Source organism: Pagrus major, chromosome 7, assembly GCF_040436345.1.
Source record: "Pagrus major chromosome 7, Pma_NU_1.0".
In the NCBI taxonomy this organism is placed as follows: domain Eukaryota; kingdom Metazoa; phylum Chordata; class Actinopteri; order Spariformes; family Sparidae; genus Pagrus; species Pagrus major.
The window spans coordinates 4543663-4558921 of record NC_133221.1 but is presented as its reverse complement, the minus strand read 5'-3'; the positions used below and the strand labels follow the sequence as shown (position 1 = coordinate 4558921).

Below are 15259 nucleotides of genomic sequence, written 5' to 3'. Positions count from 1 at the left end.
CAACAAAACATGTTTTATATATTGTTTTATACATATATATGCAATAAATAGCAACAATTTCACAAAGTTTAAAGGAAATTGTAGAAAATCTACAGTCAAAATATGTTACATAGTGTTTTTCTTTTCTGCTCCAAAGCTATATTTAACTTGATGTGATGTGAAAATAACTTCCTTGAAATTGACTTCCTGTTATTAGATTAGATTTAGCAATAACTATTTTAATGAACACGTGGTGACGAGTTTCCTGAGTGTTTCTCGGATGTTCAGGACAAATTTCAGCCGAATCCACTTTAAAATAAGCCGCTGTTGAGGTTTTGGGATATTCATACGAAGAACCACAAACTCTGAAGGGGTTTCACAAAGTCGTGAATTTAAGAGAAGTTTTAACATGATTTTTTTTTTTTATGAGAAAATTCATGACCAGAAAAAGGGAACTGGAACAAGGTTTGATTGCTGGGTGGGTGAGTGTTCGCAGTACCTACAGTTAAAGGTAGTTTACTTGCAGCTGAGTGGTTTTCTGCAGGCCAGAGTATCAGGTGAACTGTAGCCGTTTGTCATTACAGTTGTTTTAATCCGTTCTCAGATAACGTGCCGAGGGGGTCAGGGACTGCTGTTTGTCTCACTCTTTCCAGAAGATGTGTTTTTGCTGACTGGTTCCTTCCTGTTTCATCAGAAGAGGCAGAAGTTGCTGACTGGTTCCTACGTGTTTCACCAGAAAAACCTGAATGGATGCAGACAATGGGAGTCAGGCAGGATGAGCAGCAAGACAGAAGGAGGGCGTCGTTGAAGGGGTCATTAAGCTGCAAACTGCTGACAACTCCGGAGAGGCAGCAGGAACACCGGCGAGTCCAGGGAGCAGATCCCATTAATCAGTGTGAATCACAGCCAACACAAACGTTCCTGCGTTCACTCCGTACGAGGCTGAACTCAGTCGTGACCTTTACGAGCTCGTCTCAGCTTAACCTTCGATCAGGAGTTGCCAGGTCTGCACTTCTTACGTGTAAAATGTTTGATAAACTCTCGCTCTGTCATCGCCGACACAGGCTGCAGTGAAGCCAGCCTGCGGCTCAGCTTTACAGTGTTGAAATGCGTCGATAATGAGGATGTGTGCGAGCCCGTCTAGGTTAAAGAGCCTCCTTCCTCAGTGAGGCTGATGTGCCCCAGGCCTCCCACCTCCTCTACACTCTGCCTGTCACCCACCACGCTTCCTGGCATTGTTCTCTGCTATGTGGGGCCCGTTTTTACTGTTTCTGCACCATTTCTACCAGCCGCATACATACACATAGGATGATGAAGGGTAATTCACTGAGGAAACGCTGCAAACTGATTGGAAAATGAAATGTCTGCAGAATGTAATTCACTGATTAGGGACGTTAATGATTAATCGATTCAAAATGTCCTAATCGACAATAAGAGATGGGCACAGATACATCAAAGAGTATCTCACAGTAACAGATTACAGATACTTGCTTTTCAGATGTATCCAAATAAAACAGAAAATACTTGGGTGAGAAAATGTATTTAATTAAGATACAAGTAATTAAAAAAATATAAAAAAGACATTTGACACAAACTGATATCATGTTTTAGCCATTTAGTCACTTCAGTATCGGTTGGATTTTGTTCTGTAGAGACAGACGCGAGCTCCGCAATTAAAATGATTAATTTATTATTATTTTGTGTTAATTCGTTTAAAATTCAATAACTTTATGTTTACTGTATCTCTTTTTGTAGCTCCTAATGTAGCCGACTCTGATTTTACATCAAACACAGATCATGTCAGTGGTTGAAACAGTTTTGTAAAGGAAAAATGTTCAACATATTTCATATGTTATTAATGATTAATCGATATTTGATTGTTAAGGCAGTCGACTATTGATTAAAGAAAATACCTTACATCCCTATCACTGACCTAAAGAGATTTGATCGAGTAGATCAAAAAATCTGATGAAGCTACACGCATACCTCCCTCTTGATTTTAATGTAAGTGTTTTAACCGTATCCTGGTGCTGGTTGCACCCAGAAGAGAAGCACTGCTCTGCACAGGGTATCGTCCATTTTTCAGACTTGATTCAGGTTTTTATGACCCCAGAAATCCAAACGGACAGGCGACAAGGCCGGCATACTTCTTTTCTATATTGCCCATATATGAGTCGTAAACTATTTTTATTCCTTTTGGACAAATTCCTGAAGGTCTGTGTGAAAGTGATGTCAACCTCCTGAAGATTTTTATGACTGCTCGTAAAAAAACTGACTGGCTTCAGAGAAACTCCTCCAGCTTTTGAAAGACACAGTCAACTACGTCTGCTTGAAAAACTACACTATGTCAATGAGATAAAATATAGTATAATAATAATAAATATATAGTTTTGTCCATTTTGTAAACAAACACCTGCAAAACTAATCACAGATGTTAGCATGCTAACACTTTAAGATGGTAAATATGGTAATCATTACATCTGTTTAGCATCAGCATGCTAACATTACTATTGTGAGCATGTTAGCACGGTGTTAGCATTTAACTCAAGTCTAAAAAACAGCCTCAAAGAGCTGCTAGTAGCATACAGCTACGTTTTGTCTTTAAAGGGGCACTACGTAGTTTTGGAGAAGAAATTCACACTCAGAATTGTAATATTTGAAATATTAATGAGTTAATAATACAAGCTCAGTATTTATTTTTTCCTTAACTGAATAAACAAACTGTTCTCAGAGGAAAATAAGGTCACCAGAACACTGTTTGAAGCTAGAAAGGTGGCAGGGTCCGCCACAAATCAACAAAGGAAAACAGTATGAAATTATTCAGTTTATTCCAAAACAAAAGGTTGTTTATTTAGTTTGTTTATATCACATATTTCGAAAGGAAAAAGTGGTTGTTTTTTGTTAAAGGAACAGTTCACCCAAACATGAAAACTGAGCCACCACCTGCTCACCCCCATGCTGATGGAAAGTCAGGTGAAGTTTCCTCGTCCACAAAACATTTCTGGAGCTTCACAGCAAAACTGAGTCGCAGCGTTCTCCCAGACAACTGAAGCAGATGGGGGCTTTTTCCAAAAAAACAAAAAAAAAACACAACATGGCTCTTTACTGCACATGAGATCTGAAATTGATTTGAAAAAGACGTTATTTACACCCTTTTTTTTGAGCTGAAATCTTTATTGTAGCTGCTGAGCTAAAAGCGTTAGCGTGCATCCCGTCGGAAGTAAATGCACAAGCTCGACCGTGTGAATAACATCAAATCAAATTGGGATCTCAGAGCTTCCACAGGCTTGGATGACGCCAGAGAAGCTTTATGGAGCCATTTTATATTTATTTGGTTTCTTTACTTTAGTTGTTTAGTTGAACGCTGCAACTCTGTTTTGCTGTGAAGCTCCAGAAATGTTTTGTGGACGAGGAAACTTCACCTGACTTTCCATCGACACAGGGCCGAGTAGATAATGACTGAATTCTCTGAACACTTTTCTGTCTTTATACAGTTTACCAACTCCCCAAGTTGGAAATTAACATACATTCCCTTTAACTGTGTTGCCCTGGACGTCTATACCACTCCCCAGTATTCACTGAGGATGTCCTGTTAGATATGTGTGTGTGTGTGTGTGTGTGTGTGTGTGTGTGTGTGTGTGTGTGTGTGTGTGTGTGTTCATGAGAAATGGGAGGGTAGAAACTTGTGGCTGCTTGATTGCTCAGATAGTCCTCAACATCAGAGCTGGAAGGATTCATCTTGTGTTTGCAGGCTTCAGCACAGAAAACTCACCGAGGCCTCAGGAGGGAGCTGCCCTCTTCATCTCCAGCACACTCATCATCACAGCACGGTATGAGAAAGTACAGTATTTTATAAAAGACTTGCTTGAAACTGCTTTTAACTAAAATGTGTACAAATGTGTGACTCCACTGATTGTACAGATCTTGGGGAGGAGTTCGGCACATGTGGAAAAAGTTTTTGTTGCACCTCATCTCTGCTGCAGGCTGGAGGCTTTATTATCGGCTGCTAGTGTAACATGCCCCCGAATCTCCAAAACGTCAGTGGTTGAGTTGCATTGTGGGTGATGTAGGGGTTAAAAAAAACAATACATCTGGTTCAGCTGCATTTATTATGTTTTTCAAACTGTCCTACAGTGTTATAGGGCGCGATGTTAAATCATAAACATGCACGATTAATTATCGGCTCGTTATTAGGAATTTTTCATTATTGGCTGTTTATCGGTATCGGTGGAATTCTAGTCGATAAATAGAGCTGATAATATGAAGCCAAACCTAAAAACTCTGATACAGCAGGAAGTTTGTTTGTGATACGCCAGTTAACACAGAGAAGAAGAAGAAGAAGAAGAAGAAGAAGAAGAAGAAGAAGAAGAAGAAGAAGAAGAAGAAGAAGGGTAGAGCCGTCCAGCGTGGACTAAAGAGCCAAACACGTTGTTGTTTATTCCACCAGGGATTCAGTTTAACACAACAAATCTAATTCGAACTGTTGAATATTAAATCATCTTAGTCTTAGTCTTTCTTACTGTCAAGTCTGCATAAACTACAGGTTATGAACTTCATTTTAAAGCAACACTATGTAGATAATGGCATTTTGTGGAATTTGGCACCCCCCATAGTTTCTGAGTGCAACACCGCTGTCGTGAACACAAATCCCAGGTCTGTAACAGATTGTCAGACGTAATGTAGGTGATCCGACCCTCTCACTGAAGTTACACAGTGCAGAAACAAGTGACAGGGGGGCGGAGTGGCTGAGACAGAATTTTAAGCAAACTTTTGAAAGTTTGCAAAAAATCAAAATGCGACTCTGGTGCGTTTCCATAAACTGATTTGAATGAACTCGGCTACGTAAAGCATAATTTCGTCAGAGGATGACGCGGTGTAGGCGAAGTGGCCACGTCACGCGTGGATGCAGACAGCGGAAACAGCAGATCAGTCATGTGAGCTGAACGTTCGCTACGAGTTTATTCGGCAAAATCTGTTTCCCATCGATCCTTTTGCGCATTAACTCTGATTTGCAAAAGACAACAACCACCTCAAGCGACGGTACAAACGTTTTTTTGGGACTTTGAGGAAGTTTCCATAAAATTTCTAATGCGATATTCTTCAAAATGCTTTATGGAAACGCCACTACAGACACTGTACCATCAGAATGATTTTGAAGCTGTTATTTTAAGATAAAAAAGCTACATAATGTTGCTTTAGAATACAAAAATATGAAATAATCAGATATATCAGATCAGCTAATAAAAGTCTATATTGTGCAACCCCTGTGCATCACCTGTTACTAGGCAGAGTCAACAAATCCAAGCATGCACTGACAGTGAGACACTGATACTTTCTGCTGTAGGTTGTGAAATGGCTTTTTAAACAACCTGTTGTGTCATTTGAGTAACATTTCAACCCAGCACGTCTGCCACCCTCCTCCTCCTCCTGTGTTTCTGTTATGTAACGCCTGAAAACATAATCAGATTAACCCCGAAGTAAACCTGAACTATGTCCAGATATGAAACAATTTCCCTCTGCTTCTCACTCCAGACCATGAGCGCCCACGAGCACAACATCTCACTGGACCACCTCAATGGCACGCCGTGGTTCGTCTACGAGTGCAGCATCGAGCTGGATGCCAACAATCGGCGCGTCGCCCTCTTCCTGCTCTACCTTTTCGTCTTCATGGTGGGCCTGCTGGAGAACTTGCTGGTCGTTTGGGTCAACTGGCGTCGACGCCACTCGGCCAGCGGGGTCCTCTTCTGCATCATCAACGTGAGCCTGTCGGACCTGATGGTGATTGTGATCCTGCCTTTCTTCATGATGGAGGTGACCATGGACAAGGTTTGGCTGTGGGGTCGCTTCCTCTGCAAGGTCACCAACCTCATCTATGTGGTCAACTTCTACAGCAGCTCCTTATTCCTGGCCTTCATGACCCTGGAGCGTTATCTGTCCCTGACCAGACCCACGTTTCCCGCCTTCTTCCCTGTGGTGGGCCGGCGCCGCTGGGTGCTCTGCGGAGGCCTGTGGACGTTCTCCTTGTTCCTGGCTCTGATGGAGAACGTCCACGTGGATCTTCTAGAGTGGGACGAGCCCGGCTGTTACATGATGCCCGAGCACCACTTCATCGAGTGGTTCGTCACTGTGGAGTTCCTGTGCCTGCTCTTCCAGTTCCTGGGCCCGGCCGCCGTCATCATCACCTGTAACGTGCTGATCGCTCGCGCAGTTCAAACTGCGCAGGATGTGCAGGGCCGCCGGGAGGTGTGGCTGGTGCACGTGTACTCCCTGGTGTTTGTCATGTGCTGGCTGCCCTACCACATGGTCATGTTCCTTATGATCATAGACGACATCAACCCCTACATCTTCAGCTGCAACACGGTGGAAGTCCTTTACTTCTCGTTCAGCGTGGTGCAGAGCCTGTCTCTGTTCCACTGCGTCGCCAACCCCATCCTCTACAACTTCCTCAGCAAGAGCTTCCGCAACAACCTGATCAACACTGTGGTGACGTACTTACCCAGAGAGGGAACTGAGGGCCAGCTGGGTGCAGGGACCCAGCCCAACGCTCTCAACGGAGACGGGGGAAACCCGGGGAAGCAACGCAAGCTAAGTAACGCCAGCACCAGCCAGTCTGACGTCGGCTCATAAGAAAAAGAGGCTTAAAGTGAAGAAAAGATTTGACAGAACTGAATCCAGCGTTGGTGCTTCAGAAGAGCAGAGGTGAAGATTTTACATGTCATCTCACTCTGGTGGTCAAAGACTCATTGTGCCGTCTGTTGCGTGACAGATGGTTCTCACCAAAACACCTAATAATCCACTTCCTGTTTGTTTTATCATGTATCTGATCACCGTTTTAAACAGAGGAAGGCAGGAAATGTTTCTTTTTTTTTCCCCCTCAAAGCTGCTCAGCTCCCACAGGAACTCATGGCAACCTTCCTAAATCTCATGGCACAGCACGGGGGGGAAGAGTAGTGCCACACCAGGAATGTGTGTAAACAAGCCTGCTGTATCCTCCAGCGCCAGATAAGAGCAAAATACATAAACATCTTGCAAAATGTGAAAATGTAACTGAAAAGACGAGTGTTTTTGATTCATCACAAATCTAACAGATAAATAAAAAGTGCACATTACTTAACGCTTATTTATCTGTTTCTGGATGCTGCTGTCGTCTACGCCTGCTGACGCTTGTAAAAAACAAAAATGCAATAAAACTCCGTCCGCTTCAGCTGGAGAGTTGATTTTTTTTTTTTTACTCTGTTATCATACCACCAGATTAGAGCAATAAAAAAAGTTCGGGGGAACATGCATGTTGGGAAGCTTGTTGTGTTTATTTTACCGACACACTTTGCTGTTCTTGCACTTCAGCTATCTCTCCTCTCTTTATTACATTTAACTTCCATTTCTGTCTCCGTCTGGAATGTGTCACGTTCAACAGTTTAGATGATAAGAAGGCAGAAAAAGGAAAGAGAGGGGAGGTGTCAGTCCACAGATGGCACAATAACAGGAAGAGATGGGGCTTTTAAAAAGGTTAAAGGTCACGAGCCCCTTGAAGCGGGAGGGGTCACAATACGACGCACAATTCTGCAAGTTCATCACTGAAATTCTGATGATGGATGGAAAAACACAACCAAAACAGATTAAAAAAATCATTGAGGGGTGATAACAGTCTTTCCTAGAGGCATTTTTATTATTTATTTCTTTTTAAAAACAATATTTAAAAAAGACCAACATTCATAGATTGTTTCAGAAACAGATAATGAAATGTATAAAGGCATAAAAATAAATAGTTACACTGCTGTCATAAATATGAGGTAAGACACAAGTATTACACAAAAAAAAAAAAAATGTGATGGGCACTTAAATATCATGTTTTTACAGCACGACATGCTTCACACGCTCTCGACACGCGAACACAGCATGTGACTAAATGGCATATTCTCCCCTAAACATCGAAAACATGTTTTTATGCTTCAGTGACGGACGAGTAAAACTTTTTTACGTGGCTGGTCGTGTTGTAACAGTGACGTGAAAACTGTAAAAGACGTTTAAAAAAATCAGTGTGTGAAAATAGTGACTGCAAATATAAGAAAATAATTTCTATGCTACAATGAGGTGCTACTTTTAATAACAGTGTAATAATCATCAATCACTGACATAAAAACCTATCCTGATATTTAAGTTATAAAGATACAGACTTGTTCAGAGCGCTGCAGGACAAACAGCTTCCCTTCTTTCACTGACACACAACAGGATACACTGCCACCGTGTGGCGTCTTTTTAATCTTAGTTCAAACGGACTCAACCTCCAACACAGGCTGAGTCAGTGAACAGCATCTGACAGGTAATATGTCCACTACATTCTAAAAGTCTACGTCTATTACAGAGCTGACACGATCCATCGATCGGTTGATTAACAGAACAGTAATCTGCAACAGTTTTGATAATCGATTAAGTCGTTCAGGTCGTTTATTATTAAAAAATGCAAACATTCTCTTGCTCCAGCTTCTTAAATGTGAGGATTTGCAGCTTTTTTCGCTGTTAAATGTAATTTTTAAACTGGATATCTTTGGGGTTTGGACAAAACAAGCTATCTGAAGATTTCACCTCAGACTCAGGGCAACAGAGCTGCTGCAGGAATGACTCATAAAACCATCTCAAAGTCAGTGAGGTTTTTTTTAATGGGTTTTCAGTTAGATGTCCTAGAAAATAAGGTCTGTAGTTGACACAGGCTTAAAGGATAAGTTCAACAAAAAATGTAATTCAGTCATTATCTCCTCACCCCCATACTGATGGAAAGTCAGGTGAAGTTTCGTGGTCCACAAAATATTTTTGGAGCTTGACAGCAAAACAATGTTGCAGCGTTCTCCTAAACAACCGAAGAAGCTGGAGACTTGTTATAAAACATAAAAAACACCAACAGACAGAAAACACAAAAAATGGCTCCACAAGTCTCCAGAAGCCCAGAGAGCTCAAATTGATATGAAAAGATGTCATTTACACCCTTTTTTAAGATGAAATCTTCACTGTAGCTGATAAGATAAAACTGTTACCGCACATTGTATCTGAAGAGCTCGACCAACCGTCGATGGTGTAAATAACATCTTTTCAAATCAGTTTGGGAATCTCAGGGCCGAGACTGGACGAGACGTATGGAGCCATTTTCTTTCTTTAGTTTTTTGTGTTTTAAAACAAATCAAATGAATGCTGCAACGCTTTTTTGCTGACTTTCCATCAGCAATTTTTGGGTGACCTGTACCTTTAAGAGATGTTTATGTTTTATACAAAAAAAATATGTTTACGTACCTTAACAGAAGGCGGTTGCTACCAAGCGAGACTACAGAGGTTGTCGGGCACATAAAACGTTATGATACCAAACATGATGATTCATCTGCGACTTCAGCTGCAAACTATTGTGACTTTAAGTTTACGACTTGTAGGTTGATCAGTTTAAAGTAAAGTGTGGATAGTATCATAAGATCCTCAGTGGTGGTGACGTTTAAGTCATGCTACCATGACGTAGTTCGTACCTTTTTACTTCTGGTATATTTACGCTTCATTAATCACAAAAGTGGTGTTGATCTGTGAGGATTAATAAAACATCAAGTGTCATTAAGCATCATTAACTTAAGAGCTTATTTTGTAGAATAATTCAAAATCCAATTTAAAAAAAACCAACAGGCTTTTTGTTGAGGGAACTAGGATGATGCTAACATCCGGATTGGCCTACAAACATACGTCATCCCTGCTGCTCTCCATTGCAACAGTCGTTATTTTGACATTTTACACCTAAACGATTAATCGATTAATCAAAAAAGTAATCGATAGTTGCAGCCCTACTCTATGATATGCAGTATGTGGTCCACAACAACCAGACACACAGGAAGTGTCAGAGGAGGGAAAGAAAGGTACACCAGGCTGATCAGGTGTCCATGGTGGGCAGCGGTTCTTTCGAGTGATCATTGTACATGAAGGTCTGCTCGATGTTGAAGTCCGGGGGCAGGTGGTCTTTGTGCAGCTCCATATGTGACGACACCAGCTTCAGTGTGGAGAAGTAAAGGCCGCAGACGGTGCAGCGGTACATGAGAGCGCCGGCGTGCGTCTTCAGGTGGCAGATCATGGTGGAGCGGCCCCTGAAGAAGCGCAGGCAGACTTTGCACTGGTACGGCTTCTCCCCGGTGTGGATGCGGAGGTGATAGGTGAACTCACCCGAGTGGGCGAAGCGTTTACCGCAGTAGCGACAGCGGTACCACTTCCCACGGACGCCTGCTGCTCCGACTCCCCCGTCCTGCCCTGCGCTCCCGTTGGTCAGGATCCCAGAGGACAGGCTGTGCATCGACCCTTGAAAGAACTTCTCTGGCACGCTGAAGCCCATCCCCAGCCCCAAACCCAGGTTGCTCATTTTAACGAGGCCGCCGACCTCCCGCGGAGAGGAGGAGGAGCAGGAAGACGGAGGGCACTCCAGAGACTGGTCGGCTTTACGTTTGCCCAGCCAGCCCTGCCCCCCGACACCTCCACCGCTCCCCAGGGACTCGGTGGTGTGCAGGCTGAGGTGGTACTGAAACGCAGAGGAGGAGCGGAAAGTCTGTGGGCACAGGAAGCAATGCAGCTCCTCCACTCCTGCATTCCCACCTCCACCCGCTCCATCTGCCCCGACTCTGAGAGCCCTCAGCTCCCTCTCTTTAGCCGTTGCCTCGTCGGCGTGCGCAGTCATGTGTCTGTCCAGCAGGGAGCGCTCTACGAAGCAGCGGGCGCAGTGTGGGCAGGTGAAGACGGGCAGAGACAGGTGGGCGAGGGCGTGCCACAGCAGGGAGCACAAGGAGAGCTGGGGGAGGTGACACACACCGCAGCTCAGGCTCTGCGCACACACGTGGCTCAGCAGGTGGTCTTTGACAGTCTGTGAAGGAGGTAAACAAAATATGAAATGAGCAGAGCAGAGGGCGAAACAGTTGGTTCAAGAGTCATTCCATATTCTTGATTTCAGTAACTGTCAGATGTCTCTCTGCGAAATCAGTTCTCTGGTGTTAATTACATACAAACAACAGACGCCTCAACACGCTGTATGTTTCATTTTACACAGCTTTCCATTTTATTTGTGTTTTTAAGTGTTCAAACAAAGAAAGGATATTTTAATTTCACATTTTTTTAATATAATTATTATTAACCTTCTGTGTGCCTGATGTGCCAATCACATACGCAGACAGATTATTATTCTCTCTCTCTCTCTCTCTCTCTCTCTCTCTCTCTCTCTCTCATAGTTGTCAACAAATGTGTAAAAGTGACCTGAAACTGTGCAGAAAACACTAACCTGGAAGTCCTTGCTGAGAGCTTTGGCGCACACGGCACACTGCAGCTCGGAGCTCAGGCCTTGGCTGCTGCTGGTCAGCGCCCCTTGTGGTATTGCGTAACTGGAGGCGGTCTGGCGATGGTGGCGCAGCAGTTTGTTTTGGCTGCAGAAATGCGAGTGACACATGTCGCAGGTGAAGAGCTGCACCCCGACGTGCGAGAGGCAGTGGGTGACACCGGCGGCACGGTCCTGGAACGAGGCTCCGCACACTCTGCAGAGCCCGAGCTCCGTCAGGTGGGTCTCTGCGTGTCTTCTGACGGCAGCCGAGTCAACTGGGAGAGGCACTGCGCAGGCTTTACATGTCAACACATTCCCCGTCACCTGGAGGAGAGAAGAACATTATTTCTGTTGCGTGGACTCAAATTTACCCCAAATGTTTCAGTGTTGATGAATACAAACATTACCTGGCTGCTCGAGTTCCCGCCTCCTCCATTCTCAACACACACAAGGTCATCTTCATCATCCTCTTCATCTGCCTCCTCCATGAAGTTCTCATCGTCGCTCAGCTCGATGATTTCGCCTGCCAGCTGTCTCCACTGCTCCTCCTCTGTGCCCTCCATTGCTCCATTACCTTGCAGAGCCTCCCTCTCGTCCTCATTCTCTCCCTCCTCCACCTCTCCAAACGTCAGCCTGCCCTCCAGTGGTGCTCCCTCCAGGCTGCCCGGAGGCTCTTCTGAGGATGATGTCGGGTCGCAGGCCTCAGCTCCGAGCTGAGCAGAAGAGTCAGGGAAGGAGCAGGAGTCAGACGGTGCAGCATCGCTGCTCTGCGGCAGAGAGCTTCCTGCGCTCTCTGAAACCATTCGTCTGTCTCTGTCACCATCACAGCTGCCTCCTGCCTCCTCTTCCTCCAGCACCTGCTCCGTCTTCAGCTGGAGCACTGGCCCCAGAGGCAGCACGCCATCACACTGACTGGAATGGCCGCTGCTTAAAAGACTGTGTCCTTCTGGTGGTTGATGATCTGCCGCCATCTGCCCATAGCCGATGTGAGACTGGACGTCTTCTGCCTTCAGGTCCAGAGACAGGGCCCCAGTGTGAGCTTCACGGCTGTCCCTCGCTGTCCTGGTTAGGAAGAGAGGCGAGGGAGCGGCGGCGGGTGTCGGGGCAGCAGACGAAGACAGAGATGAGCAGGAGGCGGCAGAGGAACACGCAGACGATGCAGATACAGAAGCCACTGTGGATGCCGCAGCAGCCACCATGCTGGAGTCCAGGGGGAGATCTCCAGAACCGGCTGCTTTACAGTTTGCAGACACAGAAGTCTGCAGGTCAGGAAAAGTAGCATGACAAGCCCTCACCAGTTCACTGATGCCCAGCCTCTCAGCTAGCTCATACAGCACCCCAACATCTATGAGATCAGTCAAGATGTCCCCCGTGTAGACAAACGTCAGCACCCTCTCAAAGTTGGCCGGGGAGATGAACTCCAAAGAGAAGGCCGTGGTGGACGAGGCCGGAGCCCGAGCGAACAGGTTGCGGAAGTACGTCCCGGCGCAAGCCAGCACCGCACGGTGCGCTGCGAACGTGCGGTTGCCAACTTGTAGGAACACATCACAGTATCGACGGGATTGTCGGCAGCGGTTGAGCTCAGCGAGAAGGCTGGCAGCGTGGCCGGGACTCTGCAGCCGGATCCTCATCCCTGCTGCTGCAGCTCCTGGTGGGCTACAGTGCAACTGCAGGAAGAGACGAGACAGTCAGAGCAGAGCGGAAGAAGAATATGTGTGGTGCATACAAGGGCTGCAAGATATTGGAAAAACTGACATTGCAAAGTTTGATTTTCTGCGATATATAAACTGTACTGCAATATAAAAAAATACAGGAATTTCCTCTAGATAACTTAAATAGATCCACTACCATGCAGCAACTACCATGTATCGAATAATCCTTAAATCAGACTACAGTATGTGATATTAGACAAACTTCTCGTAGATTAGTCATAAAAAATGAGAACTGTGGGAATTCTCCTAACATTTCTTGAGTCAAACATTCATAAACAAAATGCAACTTCCCGGAGAAAGAAAGAGTTGACTGTTGAGTCTCCTACCTGGGTCGTCACAGTACCGACACTTTGGTCTGGCAGCTCAGGTTGGACACCAACGCATAGCGTCAGTAACAATTAACTATCTTTCTCTGGGAAGTTACAAATTGTTGCTTTACATTAATGTTTGACTAAAAAAAAACTAAAAACAGAGAAGCAGCATTCAGTTTTTGTGCAACATAAATCTGTGACAAACTCCCAGAAAACTTGAGATCCACTCCAACCCTTAGTTCTTTTATTGGTCAGCATTACCACTTTTATATTTCACACTACACAATACATTTTTTATCTTCTCTTGTATTTAAAATCCCTTCTTTGTATGTATTTTTTATAATTGCCCTGTTGTTGAGAGGTGCTATACAAATAAATCTGTCCTGTAATGCATCAGCAAAGACTACTTTGACTTTTTTAAAGATTACTTTGAACAATAAACATCTGATTTTATTGATAGTGAAGTTTGAATATTTAGAAATGCAGACTAACAAACACAGACAGCTGGCACATGAGCACTGTCACCAGATCTGGATGCATTAAACAACTTAAAACACTTCAGGACACACATGTGTTAAAATAAATGAATCTGTAACTGAAGTGTCAGTACAGACAGCGATGTAGCGACGAATGAAGCTCTGGTTTAGTGTCCATACAAACACAAACAAACACATTTGTTCCTGTGAATCGCAGAATGACACCAGACTTCTTGTGTTTTATCTCCTACACGTTGGTTTCACTTGCAGCAGTCCAACGTGAAGCTAACCGAGCTGCACCAGTGTTTCCAGACAGTCACAGACACATTGTGGTAACTCTGTTCACCAGCAGCTACAACCACACACATTTTATTGTTTTTTACACATTTAAACGTTTTTAAAAAAAACATATCGACACGTTATTTCGTCCCGTCGGCCTCATTGTTACGACTCACCCATTGAAAGATGTTTGAAGGTGACGAAGACGCTCCTGTGCTCAGATGTTTTCACTGGTGCTCGTCCACGGAGCTCATAATTACAGTAATTACATCCCTTTTTGATCGGCCGTCGCGCGTTGATGACGTATGTCAACAAAAAAAGCGCCCTGAAAGCGCCCCCTGCAGTCCGGATGCGTCATCGCAGGGAAGGAGGTTCAGAGACAACCAAGTTATTAATAGATGCTCGTGATTAAAAGGGGTTTTTATCCTATTTAATTAATATTTACAGAAGCAAGGACGGTAATAAAACTGGACACCCGGTGTAGAATATTTTTTATTGATTGATTGATTGAATTGAATAAGAAAACAGGCAGTTTTAATTACTTCTAATTTATCTAATCCCACTCCATTAGTCTTAAAATGATAATTCAGCACGGGCTTCCTTATTTAATCATAACTTATGAATAAATAGATAAATAAAATATATAAACATACAAACATATATATAATTTATAACCAAATATGTCCTGCTAAATTTAATTTTATACCTTTGTCTTCTATAAACATGTACTACTCCCATAATTAATTATATATGGTATAATAATTTAAGTAAGTATGCGTTCTCCTGCACCCACTCACCCCTCACCCTACATATCTTCATATTTACACATAAATAAAGACAATTTCACTTAAATTCGTGCAGAAAAATCACAAATTGGCTCATAAATATTCATCCAAATGAAGGAAATTAGGTGTTTGATGCTCCTGTTTTCACACACATACAATAAAAGGTTTCACAGATCTGACTCTGGAGTCTGCGTGTTGATCGAGTGCAGGTTTCACAGGTTTCCATACAGACCGGGTCACACGCGGTCTGGACTGAAATCCTACTGGACCTTTGTCTGTTTTTAAATGTATTTTTGAGTTCATGAGGTCTGAACAGAGGAAGAGAAGAGCGGGATGTCCCTTTAATCTGTTTTAATGAATACAATCATCCAATTTGTAGGTGATTCTTAAATCGAGT

The 15259-nt window shown here is 43.8% G+C and overlaps 2 protein-coding genes across 2 annotated transcripts; one reads left to right on the top strand and one right to left on the bottom strand.

The window, feature by feature from the left end:
- The first annotated feature begins 3739 nt into the window (after positions 1-3739).
- On the top strand, positions 3740-7164 carry gpr182 (G protein-coupled receptor 182). The gene is made up of 2 exons (XM_073470806.1): positions 3740-3809; positions 5512-7164. The coding sequence occupies exon 2, from the start codon at positions 5515-5517 to the stop codon at positions 6604-6606; it is 1092 nt and encodes a 363-aa protein (XP_073326907.1). The 5' UTR covers positions 3740-3809; positions 5512-5514; the 3' UTR covers positions 6607-7164.
- Positions 7165-8890: 1726 nt separating this feature from the next.
- Positions 8891-14301, bottom strand: zbtb39 (zinc finger and BTB domain containing 39). Its single transcript, XM_073470754.1, has 4 exons — positions 14254-14301; positions 11707-12966; positions 11264-11623; positions 8891-10852 (listed from the first exon to the last, which is right to left on the bottom strand). Exons 2-4 carry the CDS (start codon positions 12928-12930, stop codon positions 9878-9880), a joined length of 2559 nt encoding a protein of 852 aa, XP_073326855.1. The 5' UTR covers positions 12931-12966; positions 14254-14301; the 3' UTR covers positions 8891-9877.
- Between the last annotated feature and the right edge of the window lie 958 nt (positions 14302-15259).